General features: G+C 42.5%; 1 protein-coding gene across 4 annotated transcripts in view; it reads right to left on the reverse strand.

Annotated features, from left to right (window-relative positions):
• smarcc1a (SWI/SNF related, matrix associated, actin dependent regulator of chromatin, subfamily c, member 1a) overlaps positions 1-15,489 on the reverse strand; it is a 212,655-nt gene that overhangs the window by 112,845 nt on the left and 84,321 nt on the right. For all 4 annotated transcript variants that reach the window (XM_063067509.1, XM_063067500.1, XM_063067505.1 and 1 more), the window contains exons 12-13: positions 10,967-11,026; positions 1,073-1,110 (exon numbers count right to left, since the gene is read on the reverse strand). In XM_063067509.1, coding sequence (XP_062923579.1) covers positions 1,073-1,110; positions 10,967-11,026 — 98 coding nt within the window. The remainder of the gene's footprint in view (positions 1-1,072; positions 1,111-10,966; positions 11,027-15,489) is intronic.

Below are 15,489 nucleotides of genomic sequence, written 5' to 3' on the forward strand. Positions count from 1 at the left end.
CAACCCCTACACCTACCTTCTCACTATCACTTTTGCTTTAAATATACCCAAGAACTTGGCTTACACCACAGTCTGTGGCAGAGCCTTCCTCCTCTCTGGTTAAAAAAATTCCTCCTTACTTCTGTTCTAAAGGGTGGCCCCTCAATTTTGAGGCTGTGCCCTCTAGTTACAGATACCGCCACCATAAGAAACATCCTCGCCACATCCACCCTATCTGTCCTTTCAACATCCGGTAGGTTTCAACGAGATTCTCCACGTCCTTCTATGTTAGTGAGTGCAGGCCCAAAGCTGTCAAACACTCTTCATATGTTAATCCCTTCATTCCCAGAATCATCCTTGTGAACCTCCTTGTGGTCTTATGGTTTTAAGAGTAGGGAGATAAAAGCTAAAGCGAAAGCACATGTCCACAGCTTGATGCACATTGACTGCCATCGGAACAGATCTGAACCATCACTGCTTCTGGCAGGTTAATAATTTAACCTAGAGGCTGGGAAATCTGCAAGCTGAAGGAAAATTTCAGGAGGCAGTAATGTTACATGCCCAGATAGGAAACTAATTTATATTGGAGTAGATTGCTACAACTTTGTAAAGCAGCTACATCGTCAACTGCCAAGGCCATGTGTCAATTTAGATTTGGTCAATATTCAAGGGACATGAAATTAACCACTGGTCCCAAACTGTAGTCACTGGATTTTATTTACTAGAACTAAACACCTCTGATATAGTCCTATTTCCCCTTTACAACCTGCAAACCAAAGGAATTACACAAACAGACTTTGACTTGCATTGAGAACACAGCAAGCCATTACAGCTGGCTAAACCAGAGACAAAGACCATAAGACACAAGAGCAGAATTAGGCCATTCAGCCCATCAAGTCTGCTCCACCATTCCATCATGGCTGATTGTGGATCCCACTCAACTCCAACCAGAACCTCCCACAAACAGTATTCGTCATGTTGCTAATATAGAACTAACAGAAAAACAGCTTTCTGAAGCATGAAAAAAGATTTTTTTTTTTTTAGTTACTATTTCCCCATCAGGTGAACAAAATCAGTTTTACAAGTTTATTACCTTCCCTCCTGCAGATGACGGCTCATCTTCTTGCTCATCTACAATACAAGAAATAGTTTAGTCTGTATGGCTGCAACAGAGGCACACAAACAGGCCTACTGAAATATGTTTTTACAAACAACCAAGGTTAACCATTAATCTTATTTAATGACCACTATTTACTGTCTAACAGTATACTGTTATATAGAAACATAGAAAATAGGTGCAGGAGTAGGCCATTCAGCCCTTCGAGCCTGCATCGCCATTTATTATGATCATGGCTGATCATCCAACTCAGAACCCCGCCCCAGCCTTCCCTCCATACCCCCTGATCCCCGTAGCCACAAGGGCCATATCCAACTCCTAATACTAATTAAATGGTTGTATTATCAGCATCGGACTTCGGGACAAAAGGTCCCAGGTTCGAATCCAGCCGGCCGGCTCCCCTGCACACTTTCCACCCGTGCTGGGTTACGAGATGGTGATTGCTTTGGAAACTCACCCGGCAGAAGGCAATGGTAAACCACTGCTGTAACTTGCCTCGTACGCGATTCCCCTCTATGTCAAAGAGGTGTAGAGGGAAATCATCTGCTAACCGGAGAAACTCGGGATGCGACGTCCCTTTCCTTTTCGTTATTTGATATCTAAAATCACTAGTCTTTAAGGGATTCACCCCGATCCAGTGATTGCTGATCACAGTGTGCACCCAAGGCAGCAGAATCAGGTTTCATATATCAACATCACATGTTGTGAAATTTGTTGATAACAGAAGTGATGATAGATAAAACAATGAGTTACATTTAAATATTTGTTAAATTAAATAAGTAGTGCAACATAAAAATAAAAAGTAGTCAGGTATTGATCATAGAACATAGAAAACCTACAGCACAATACAGGCCCCTTGGCCCACAAAGTTGTGCCAAACGTGTCCCTACCTTAGAAATTATTAGGCTTACGCATAGCACTCTATTTTTCTAAGCTTCATGTACCTATCTAAATGTCTCTTAAAAGACCCTATCGTATCCGCCTCCACCACAGTTGCCAGCAGCCCATTCCACGCACTCACCACACTGAGTAAAGAAACTTACCCGACATCTCCTCTGTACCTACTCTCCAGCACCCTAAACCTGTGTCCTCTTGTGGCAACCATTTCAGCCCTGGGAAAAAACCTCTGACTATCCACACGATCAATGCCTCTCATCATCTTATACACCTCTATCACCCTCCGTTGCTCCAAGGAGAAAAGGCCGAGTTCACTCAGCCTATTCTCACAAGGCATGCTCCCCAATCCCGGCACCATCCTTGTAAATCTCCTCTGCACTCTCTATAGTATCCTTATCCTTCCTGTAGTGAGGTGACCAGAACTGAACACAGTACCCTAAGAGGGGCCTAACCAAGGTCCTATACAGCTCAGCATGGACAAGTTGCTGTAAGACACCATACGTTTAAAGTCTAAAAGTGGAAAAATTGACCTTTAATTCCAGAATTGTTGGTCAAATTCTTCCCAGCCACCACCACACCCAAACCATTGTTCAGAGTAGAATAGAATTGCATCACTAAATAAATTGGTTTATTACGGCCACATGCACTGTGGTAGAATAAACTTTAGTATGCCATCCATACAGATTATTTCATCATATCATGCCTTTAGGTAGTACAAGTGGAAAACAATAACAGAATGTAGAATTAAGTGACAAACAAGATAAAATCTGAAGATGCTGGAAATCCAGAGTAACACACACCAAGTGCTGGAGGAACTCAGCAGGCCAGGCAGAATCTATGTAAACAAGTAGTGTTTCGGACTGAAACCCTTTGGCAAGACGAGTTTTGTTTATTTTAAAAGAAGGGAGCACATTGATGTACGTTATTTTAGGAAAAAACACAGGTACCCTGTTTTTGCCAACACCAGGCATTTTGCAGCACAAAGCAACTAATAAAAAAAAATGGAAGTTATTCATTTAAAACAGGAAAGTGTGGGGAAAGAGTTGCTGGTCAATTCCAACATTTAAAGAGAAAATGCCTCAGATCAAGCAATTACCCCCCAGAGACCACCTTGAACACGTCCCTGCCCGTCCCATTCTAAGCCTTTATGTAGAACAGAGCCGTACAGCACAGAAAGACCCTTCAGCCTATGATATTGTGCCGAACTTTTAACCACCCCAAAATCAATCTAACTCTTCTATCCCACATAGCTCTGCATCTTTCTATCAATTGTGTGCCTACCTTAAAGTCTCTTAAATGTGTCTCAACCATGACGCCTGGCGGTGCGTTCCACACACCCACATACAAAAAAAACTGTCTCCAACATTCTCCCATCACCTGAAAGTTATGCTCCCTGGTTTTGAAAGAAATCCTAAATTTGCAATGGTGTCAGGATTAGGACTTAGTTTTTGTTTAAGTGAAAGTTTAATATAAAGATAACAAAGCATGTCTTCCAATCACATTTGATTCATCATTTACACCTGGCACTTTAGCTCAACCTCTCCATAGCTATTAATAAATATCAAGGTTAACAAGAGATTATCATGCAGTGATATCAAATTTTTTTTAAAAACTGAAAATATGCTGTGGAGCAACTTTCATACTAAAAGCTACAAGTTCAAATCTTTCCACAGGGAATCCAGACAATTGAACATAAGACAGGAAAAGTTCAAGGGCAATGGTATCAAAACGCAAACTGACCAAGTAATTTAATTCCTAATAACCAAACAAATTCCTTAATTATACAGGACGCACAATCTCACAAGCAACATCCCCTTTATATCCCAAGAGTTCCTGTACACCAAAGGCAACTTCTTCAAGGGAACCCCACAATTGAGACTTAATAATTGCCACAACTGAGGCAAAGTAGCTCCCCCACCATCAATCGCACATGCAGTATTCTACGTTACCAACGTCCAAGAGGGTTTTGCAATCACAATAAAACCATCCAAGACAATCACTCAAACACGAGTAAATCTGCAGATGCTGGAAATTCAAGCAACACACAAAGAATGCTGGTGAACGCAGCAGGCCAGGCAGCATCTATAGGAAGAGGTAACGTCGACTGTACCTCTTCCTATAGATGCCGCCTGACCTGCTGCGTTCACCAACATTTTTTAAGACAATCACTCGCTCTGTTTGTTGGATTGTGAACCATCTCAGCCCAACAGTATGCAAGAAGTCGGGACATCAACACAACAGTAGGCAACAAGTCCAGCTCCATCACTAACAAGCAACTCACTATGGGATGGTCCTGCAGTAAGTGATGCTCTTAGTATCCAGAACTGACTTGCAAAAACAAGACTCAAGACAAACAAATGCACCTTTCATTAAATCCCAAGTGACCGCTGTGTCTGAGCACACGACACCCCACCAGAAGATACAAAAAGCAATGATGAAGGAAATTCATTTCCTTCTTTTTGACTAGTTATGACATGTAATGAATACAGGCTGAGAGAGTCAGAGAAAAGTGCAACATAGAAACAGGCCATTCAGTCAATCTAGTCCATGTTTAAACATGTCTAGTTTAAACATTTAAACTGTTTACTCCCATCGACCTGCACTGGGACCATAAAACTCCATACCCTCAACTATCTATAAACTGATGCAAACTTCTTCTGCTCCATTGGTGCTGGTAGATCATTCCACACTCTAATGAAGCTCTGAGTGAAAAAGTTTCCCCTCACGTTCAATTTTTGGCCCCTCATCTCAAAAAGGATGTATTATCACTGGAGAGAGTCCAGAGGAGGTTCATGAGGATGATTCCAGGAATGAAGGGGTTAACTTGGCATGCAATAGAGGCCAAGTCTGTGGGCACATTTAAAGAAGAAGCTGATAGATTCCTGATTGGTCAGGGCATCAAGGGATATGGTGAGAGAGCAAGCGCATGGGTTTGAATGGGATCTGGGATCAGCCATGATGAAATGGTGGAGTGGACTCAATGGGCTGAATGGCCTAATTCTGCTGCCTTATGTTCCCCTTAACCCTGACCTTTCACCCTTAACCCATGACCAATGGTTATAGTCCCACCCAACTTCAGTGGAAAAAGCCTGCTTGCATTTACCCTATACCTCCATCAAATCTCCTCTCAATCTTCTACATTCTAAGAAATAAAGTCCTAACCTACACAATCTTTTCTTATAAATCAGGATCTCCAGGCCCAGCAATATCCTTGTAAATTACCTCTGTACTCTTTCAGCCAGATTTACATCTTCCCTGTAAGTTGTTGACCAAAACTCTACATGATACTCCAAATTAGGCATCAAAGTCATATACAATTTCAACATAACATCCCATCTCCAGTTCTCAATACATTATAAGACCATAAGACAAAGGAGCAGAAGTCGGCCATTTGGCCGATCGAGTCTGCTCCGCCATTTTATCATGAGCTGATCCATTCTCCCATTTAGTCCCACTCCCCCGCCTTCTCACCATAACCTTTGATGCGCTGGCTACTCAGATACCTATCAATCTCTGCCTTAAATACACCCAATGACTTGGCCTCCACTGCCGCCCGTGGCAACAAGTTCCATAGATTCACCACCCTCTGACTAAAAAAATTTCTTCGCATTTCTGTTCTGAATGGGCACCCTTCAATCCTCAAGTCATGCCCTCTCATACTAGACTCCCCCATCATGGGAAACAACTTTGCCACATCCACTCTGTCCATGCCTTTCAACATTCGAAATGTTTCTATGAGGTCTCCCCTCATTCTTCTAAACTCCAAGGAATACAGTCCAAGAGAGGACAAAGGCAAATGAAGGCAAATATGTCAAAAGCTTTCTTTATGACCCATCTACCTGTAATGTCACTTTTAATGAACTACAGACCTGTATTCCAAGATTCCTTCGTACTACTGCACACGTCACAGCCCTCCCATTAACTGTGTAAGAACTACCCTGCTTGGTCCGACTGATGTGCAACATCTCGTATTTATCTGCCAACCAGAAAAGGTTCCCTTTATTCCCACTCTTTGCCGTCTGTTAATCAGCCACTGCTTTACCCATGCTGGAATCTTTCCTGTAATACCATGGGTTCATAGCTTGCTAAGCAGTCTCATGTGTGGCACTTTGTCAAAGTCCTTCTGAAAATCCAAATACACCATATCAACCAATTCTCCTTTGTCTATCCTGCTTGTTATTCCAATAGATTTGTCTGACAAGATTTTCCCTTGAGAAAACCATGCTGGCTACAGTCTGCAAGTACCGAGACCTCATCCTCAGTAATCAACACCAACATCTTCCCAACCATTGAGGTCAGACTAACTGGCCTAGTTTCCTTTCTTCTGCTTCTCACCCTTCTTAAAGAGTGGAATGACATTTGCAATTTACCATTCTTCCAGAACCACTCCAAAATCTAGTGATTTTTGAAAGATCATTACTAATTACTGTCTCAGAAAGGCAGTGTCCATTATTAAGGACGTCCAGCACCCAGGGCATGCCCTTTTCTCATTGTTACCATCAGGTAGGAGGTACAGAAGCCTGAAGGTACACACTCAGCGATTCAGGAACAGCTTCTTCCTCTTTGCCATCTGATTCCTTAATGGACATTGCCTCATTTTTAAGAATATATACAATTTCCGTTTTTGCATGATTTTTTAATTCTATTCAATATACATAAACTGATTAATTTACTTACTTGATTATTTATTTTTTCTTCTATATTATGTATTGCATTGGACTGCTGCTGCTGCTAAGTTAACAAATTTCACGACACATGCCAGTGATAATAAACTTGATTCTGATTATGCCTCCACAATCTCTTCAGCCACCTCTTTCAGAACTCTGCAGTGTACACAATCTGGTCCAGGTGACTTATCTACCTTCAGACATTTGTTTCCCAAGAACCTTCTCTCTAGGAGTGGTAACTTCACACACTTCATGCCCCCTGATATATGGAGCTTCCACCATACTGCTAGTATCTTCCAGAGTGAAAACTAATGCAAATTATTTATTCAGTTTATCTGCCATTTCGTTGTCCTCCATTACCCCTCCAGCATTATATTCTAGTGGTCCAATATCCACTCTCACCTCCCTTTGACACGATGTATCTGAAGAAACTTTTGGTATCCTCTTTAATATTATCTAGCTTACTTTCGTATTCTATTTTACCTTCTTAAATGATTTTCTAGTTGCTTTCTGTTATTTGAAAGCTTCCCAATCCTCCAACTTCCCACTAATTTTTGCTCTATTATAAGCTCCTGTTGGCTTTTATATTGGTTTTGACTTCTCTTGTTAGCCACAATTCTGTCATCTTTCCTTTAGAGTACTTCTTCCTATTTGGGATGTATATATCATGTGTCTTCCGGATTGCTTCCAGACATTCCAGCCATTGCTGCTCTGCTGTCAGCCCTGTCAGTGTTCCTTTCCATAAAGTTCTGGCCAACTCCTCTTATACCTCTGTAATTCCCTTTACTCTGCTATAATACTGATACATCCGACTTTAGTTTCACTTTCTCAAATTTTAGGGTGAATTCGATATTATGACCACTTTCCCCCAAGGGTTCTTTTACCTTAAGCTCTAATCAATTTTGATTCATTGCACAACACCCAATCCAGAATAGCTTATCCACTAGCGCAGTGGTCCCCAACCTCCAGGGCCACGGACTGATACCGGGCCGCGAAGAATGCAGCGGTAGCTGGAACGCACCCTGCACATCTTTAAGAAAAAAGCCGAAATAAACAAGCTACTTAAAATTAGGTGCCACCTGGCACGTAAGCCGACATTTGTTGTTGAGAGGAATTGCCACAGGGTACTCTGCACTGGCTCCTTAACCCCTTTCCCCTTCCTAACTGTCACCCAGTTTCCTGTGTCCTGGACCTTGGGTGTAATCAACTTACTATATGCCCTACCACACCCCCCACCCTCCAGAATGATCTAGAGTTCATCGGGTTCCAGCTCCAATTCCTTAATGCAGAGTACAAGCAGCTGTAGCTGAATGCATTTCTGGCCTTCCCATATCCTGCAAGAGCAGAAATCCACTATCCCACCTGACATTTCTACTATGGTAACTGAACTGATGTGGAAAGCAAATCAGTTAGTCTACAGACAATCAAGAATGTAACACTAGAATTCCAATTAAAACCCTAGGTTGACACATGAAAACAGAATTTAAGTTTCTTGGTTCACCAGTGCATTGTAATTATGATGAAGTTCCATGCCTGTAAATGGAAACAGCTGAAAGAGATGTACTGAATGCTAAATTATACCATGCATCAAGCATGTTATTTGCAACAAATTAGTGTACAGTTCAAATGATTAACACATAGCACCTTGTGGTTGAAAGGCATTCTACATAATCTGCAAAGTTTTCAGTAAATTGGCCGTGCATTTAAAGTATCTTAAGATCTTCAGAACGAGAAGGGATCTCATTGAAACCTTTTGAATACTGAAAGGCCTAGATAGAATGAAAATGAAGAGAATGTTTCCTACAGCAGGAAAGTCTAGGACCAGAGGGCACAGTCTCAGAATGGAAGTACGCCCCTTTGGAACAACTAGGTAATTTCTAAGGTAAGGACATGCTCGGCACAGCTATATGGGCCGAAGGGCCTGTATTGTACTGTAGGTTTTCTATGCTTCTAACAGAGATGAGTAATTTCTTTAGCCAGAGGGTGTTAAATTGGTGACAGCTGTGGAGGCCAAGTCACTGGGTATATTTTAAGGCGGAACTTGATAGGTTCTTGATTAGTCAGGGCATCAAAGTTTACAGGAAGAAGGCAGGAGAATAGGGTCAAGAGGGATAATAAAATCAGCCACGATGGAATGGTAGAGCAGATTCAATTGGCTGAATGGCTCAATTCTGTTCCCATGTCTTTATCACTGTACACGCAACTCCATCTATCTGAACTACAGCAGACACTAATGCAACTGGTAATCCAGGTTCAGTCCTGATCTCAAGCTCTGCCTGTGTAGAGATTACACTTTATGTTTCTATCAGTGTCTGACTTTCAGAGAGGTTGGGCCAGGGCTGCCGGGTTGGGGATTTTGAGCCTCATCAAGCCTCAGGAGAAGCTGGATTGGGTTCAGAAGAGCTGACTTGTGTGCCGACTAAGCTGCTGCCTGCTCCTCAGAGGCACCGAAGTTGGTGACTTCAAGTTGGCACCAAGGTGGTGTGTAGTGAAACTGAGTGACTGTCTTGGACATTTCTTTTGCGATCGCGAGACCCTGTTTGACATTGGCTGCCGCAGGCCTGCTTCCCTTGTTTGGTGGCAAGACAGGCAGAAAGGCAGCAGTATTTTCTCAGCTGTAGCGAAGACCAAGCCTCAATCCTCAGCCTTGCATTGTCATGTGACATCCAGGCTCAGTTGGGGGTTTGCCTCTCCAGTCCATGCCACCCTCCAGTGTTGGATTGCTGGAATTACAGGCTGGACTGCTGGGAACCATCAATCTGCAGAAATTGTGGCTCAGGGCCTTAGACTAAAAAAATGTTTTCCTACACGCCTCTGCTCTTTTTTTTCCCTTTCTCATTATTTTGAATGCACTTGTTTTTGCACCTTGGCCCCAGAGAGATGCTGTCTCATTCTGCTGTATCCATGTCTGGTTTAAATGACAATTAAACTTGATTTGATGCCAACACCATGTGAATTGGTAGATTATCTTCCCATTGCAAATTAACTAGTGTGTATGAGTGTAATGGCATAATCTGGGGCAGATGACAAATATGTTTATATTTTAATATTAAAATAAATGGGAAAGGTGTGAGATCAGTGTGAATCAGTGCTTAATAGTTGGCATGCGAGCAGCAACACGCAAAATGCTGGAGGAACTCAGTAGATCAGACAGCATCTATGGACATAAATAAACAATCGACATATTGAGCAGAGACCCTTCGTCAGAGCTAGAATAGAAGGGGGGAGATTCCAGAGTAAGGTGGGTGGAGGAAGGAGTACAAGTGACAGATAAAAATGGAATCAGCAAGCCAAAAGGACTGCTTTCTGGTTCAGCTCTTCTTCTCAAATGAAGAGAATACTTGATGGGGCATATGGCCTAATTCTGCTCCTATGTCTTATGCTCTTGTGATAACGAGATCAAAAGGACAAGTTAAGGAGATAACACTAACAAACGTTTGATTGGTCTCATGTACGTCAATTGCATTACTCCCCAACCTTTTTTGCACCGTGGACCACTGGTTTACTATTGACAATATTCTTGCGGACTGGTCGACCGGTGGGGGGGGGGGGGGGGGTGGAGTGGGGTGTTGTTCAAGTAGGGTTGCCAACTTTCTCAAATAAGGGACAAAAGTAGCAGTCAAATATGGGACACTCGTGTTTACCCCAAGAAAGAGTACCATGACCATGAAGCCTTGCGCGGGCACCTGTGTGGGCATGCATGTACCAATTTTTTCTACAAATTGGTTTCGGCTTAATCTTCCCGATTCTGTTAAGTGAAACTACACTGTATATACATTATTTCTACTTTATATAGGCTGTGTATTTATCACATCATTCCTACTTTTACTATATGTTAGTATTATTTTAGTTCTTGTGTTATTTGGTATGATTTTGTAGGTTATTTTTTGGGTCTGGGAACACCCAAAAATTTTTCCCATATAAATTAATGGCAATTACTTCTTCATTTTACGCTATTTCAGCTTACAAACGGTTTCATAGGAACACTCTACCTTAGTGGGGGGAAATATGGGACAAGGGCGATCCCGTATGGGACAAACCAATTTAGCCCAATGTACAGGATGTCCCGGCTAATACGGGACAGTTGGCAACCCTATGTTCAAGTTCAACAGTGCGTGACAGGGAATGAGGAAAGGTGCAGCTGACTCATATCGTTTAATATCGCCAAGTCATATTGGTTCCTCGCGGCCCGGTAGCACATGCTTCGGGGACCACTACGTTACTCCATTTCAGCACATTCCACGTGCAAACTGCCTACATCTCACATCAAAATGAAAAGCAGGAGGGACACAATGAAAGGTATTACCTAAATCTGCAATTGTACCTCCCTTTACAGGCGTGTGCTCACTGTCCTTCTTGGGGTTCACTAGCAAAAAAGGATTATAATAACCATTAATAACACGTCAAAATAAAACATTTCGAAAGCACAAATACTGATTACATGGCAAATTAATCCACAAATGATCAAAAATTCAAAGCAGTGAACAAAATTTAGTTTGACAAGATGCAGAATTACAACAGTGGCCATCAATACACAAGCAGAGTCTGCATGACAGGAAGTTTTCAAAACTGCAGCAGCAATATTAGCATTTTGGAGCAGTCTTTGTGAGAGTGGCTGCTGTGAGGTTGTATTACTGAATTTGACAGTTAAGGGCTGAGGCTTTGTAGAGGTTGCACAGAAAAGATATTTTACTTTCATCTGTAGTAATGGATGTTTTGAGAAGGCAGTTGTGTGCTCCTCCTGCAATGGGAGAGGATGGAAAATCCCACACCCCCAGTGACCATTGATGCGGGAAGAGAACCCAGCAGCATCTGACTGACTGAGTCCAGCTGCCAAAGCTGCAATTGCCCAAGGTGCAGGCAGCAGATAGAGAATGCAGGATTCAGAGGCCATTCTGCCCCCCCCCCCCCCATTGACAAATGCCTCATTTTAAAGACCATTGGGAGCAGGATGTCCTTTCAGAGGTGAGATGCAGTAGGCAGATCTGTGTCACCACAGTCAGCTCTGATGCACAACAGGGGAGAGTGAAGACAAAGAGCTGCAGAGGTGGACAGGCAGAGATTCTGTGTTTGCAACAGCAACTTCAACAATTGCATATTGCCGTTGGATCTAAATTCACGGATGTCTCTGATTAGAGTATTCATAAGGATAAGGGCGAGTAGGTTGAGACCATCGTACAGAATAGTCCAATATAAAAAAAGAGAAACAGTAATGAGGGCCTCAGAGATAATGTAGGGAGCTAAGCAGGACCAAAAAGGTTACATCCAAGCAGCAGTGAGGGTAGAAATAGGAGGCGTGCATAGGCGAGGAGCTCATGCAGGAGAAAGAGGGGGAATAAAGTTCTTGGAAGGTTGGCATCTCTTCTGGGGCACCGGAGATCTGTCCAAGAGGGATAGGTTACATCTGAACTGGAGGAGACCAATATCCTGGTGAGATTTGCTTAATCTACTCGGGAGAGTTGTCTGATGCAGTGTGGGTGGGGGGGGGGGCAGATAAAGTGAAATACAAGCAATCATATTGTAAATGAGAAAGTGGAGTCAAATACAGCAGTTAAAGCAAGTTTAGTAAGGTGCACAGGCAGGTGTAAGATAGAGTTGAAAAGGTCTGTCATTCTACACAGTTTATTTTAATGTAAGAAATCTATTACAGAAATATGGTTAGCAAATGGGCAGGACTGGCAGCTCAACATTCTAGGATCCAGATGCATCAGGTGTGACCGAGATGGAAGAGTGAAGACTGCTTGCATGTATGACCACAGCAATACTTAGAAAGGACAATCCTGAGGAAATGTTGTTAGTGCTTAGATACCACACCTGACTTATGTAGCAAAATGTCAAGTCTCTGACACTTCCTTATACATGGCTCTAGAACGTGAAGCCACTACCTAACTTGATTAGTAAGGGTGTCAAAGGTTATGTCAGGAAGGCAGATGAATGCAGCAGAGGGGTATAATAAATCAGCCATGATGAAATGAATGGCAGAGCAGTCTTGACAGACCGAACGGTCCAATTCGGCTCCTATGCCTCAGGGCTTTATTTACACTTCTATTTTATACTTTATTCTCGCCAAACAATTGATACTAGAACGTACAATCATCACAGCGATATTTGATTCTGCGCTTCCTGCTCCCTGGATTACAAATCGATAGTAAGTATTAAGAGGAAACGTGCCGAGAGTCAGAGATGATAGGGAAGGTGCTTAATGAATACTTTGCTTCAGCATTCACCAGTGAAAGGGACCTTAACAAGTAAGAGGTCAGCTACTAAACAATATCAACTTGGATACTGAAAGCATTTTCAACTAAGTTAAAAAAATAAAAGTGGATATATAGGACCACTAGAAAATGAAGCCAGAGAAATAATAACAGGAGACAAAGAGATGGCAGATGAATTAAATGAGTATTTTACATCACTGTGGAAAATACTAACAGTGAGCCAGATGTTGAAGGGTGTGGGGGAAGAGAAATGAGTGCAGTTACTACTAAAGAGAGAAGTAGTAACAAGGATGTTGCCAGGACTTGAGAAACTCAGTTACAGAGAAAGGTTGAATAGGTTAGGACTTTATTCCCCGGAGTGTAGAAGAATGAGGGGAGATTTGATAGAGGTATATAAAATTATGATGGGTATAGATAGAGTGAATGCAAGCAGGCTTTTTCCACTGAGGCAAGGGGAGAAAAAAACCAGAGGACATGGGTTAAGGGTGAGGGGGGAAAAGTTTAAAGGGAACATTAGGGGAGGCTTCTTCACACAGAGAGTGGTGGGAGTATGGAATGAGCTGCCAGACAAGGTGGTAAATGCAGGTTTTTTTTAACATTTAAGAATATATTGGACAGGTACATGGATGGGAGGTGTATGGAGGGATATGGTCCGTGTGCAGGTCAGTGGGACTAGGCAGAAAATGGTTCGGCATAGCCAAGAGGGGCCAAAAGGCCTGTTTCTGTGCTGTAGTTTTTCTATGGTTTATAAGATGTCTAAAAAGCCATGGCTACACAAGTCACATGGACCAGATGAACTGCACCCTAGGGTTCTGAAAGAGATAGTGGTAGAGATTGTGGAGGCATTAATAATGATCTTTCAAAAATCATTGAACTCTGCCTTGGTGCAAGAGGACTGGAAAATTGCAAATGTCATTCCACTCTTTAAGAATGGAGGAAAGCAGTAGCACAGAAATTATAGACCAAAAATGGAAAATCCTGCCTGGTGAACCTGTTGCAATTTTGTTATAAGTTGGATAAAGGGGATGTTGTAGATTTGGACTTTCAGAAGGCCTTTGACACTGTGCCATTGCTTACCAAGTTAAGAGCCCATGGTATTACAGGAAAGATACTAGCATGGTTAGAGCATTGGATGATCGGTAGGAGGCAGTGAGTGGCAATAAAAGGATCCTTTTCTGCTTGGCTGAAAGTGACTAATGGTGTTCTGCAGGAGTCGGTGTCAGAACCACCTCTTTTTATGCTGTATGACAATGATTTAGATGATGGAATAGATGACTTTGTTCCCCACTTTGCAGATGATATGAAGATTGGTGGAGGGGCAGGTAGCAGTGAGGAAATAGGTAGGCTGCAGAAAGACTTAGACAGATTAGAAGAATGGGCAAGAAAGTGGCAAATGAAATACAAAGTTGAAAAACTGGATGGTCATGCACTTTGGTTGTAGAAATATGCAGACTATTTTCAAAATGGGGAGAAAATCCAAAAACCTGAGATGCAAAGGGACTTGGGAGTCCTTAAGCAGAACAACCTAAAGGTTAACTTGCTGGTAGAGCTGATGGTTAGGAAGGAAAATGCAATGCTAGCATTTATTTCAAGAGGTCTCGAATACAACAGCAGGGGTGTGCTGCTGAGGCTTTATAAGGTACTGGTGAGGCCTCACCTTGAGTACAGTGAAGAGTTTTGGGCCCCTCAGCTTAGAAAAGACGTGCTGGCATTTGGGAGGGTTCAGAGGAGGTTCACAAGGATGATTCTAGAAATGAAAGGTTTATCATTGAGGAACGTTTGATAGCTCTGGGTCTGTACGTGCTAGAATTTAGAAGGATGGAGGTGCAGGGATCTCATTGAAACCTTCTGAACGTTGAAAGACCTAGTCATGGTTGGTGTGGAAAGGATGCTTCCCATCGTTGGTGTCTAGGACATGAGGACACAGCTTCAGGACAGAGGGATGTCCATTTAAAAACAGACGTGGAAAAAAAATTTTTAGCCGGAGTGTGGTGAATTTGTGGGATTTATTACCATAAACAGCTACGGAGGTCAGGTCATTGGGTGTATTTAAGGCAGAGCTTGATAGGTTCTTCACTTGACACAGCATCAAAGGTTACAGAGAGAAAGCCGGGGAGTGGGGCTGAGGAGGGGGAAAAAAAAGGATCAGCCATGATTGAATGGTGGAGCAAACTCAACAGACCAAATGGCCGAATTCTGCTCCCATGTCTTATGGTCCTATAGAATAGGCTGATGTGCTGGAACATGCTGACGTTAAGAAAGACGAATTGCTGGATAGACAAGTCCTGGGTCAGACAGGATCTACGCCAGGTTACTACAGGAAGTTAAGGAAGGGACTGCCATGACATTGGCAATTATCTTTTGTGTACTGCCAGAGGATTGTAAGGTGGCAAATGTTTAGTTATTTATTCAAGGAAAGGAAAAGGGACAACCCTATTGAAGTGAGTCTTACTTCAGTCGTGAGCAAATTATTGAAGAATCGCTGAAGCAAACATTTGTAAAAGCATAGATCAGATTAGCCTGACGGCTAACCTCCAGACAAGATCACTCTCAGGATCTCAAAAACTCACAAGCCTCTCCATCAGGACAAGGTGATGGTCCTTGGAGATGCGGT

The sequence above is a fragment of the Mobula hypostoma genome, chromosome 1, assembly GCF_963921235.1.
Source record: "Mobula hypostoma chromosome 1, sMobHyp1.1, whole genome shotgun sequence".
NCBI classification, from domain to species: Eukaryota; Metazoa; Chordata; class Chondrichthyes; order Myliobatiformes; family Myliobatidae; genus Mobula; species Mobula hypostoma.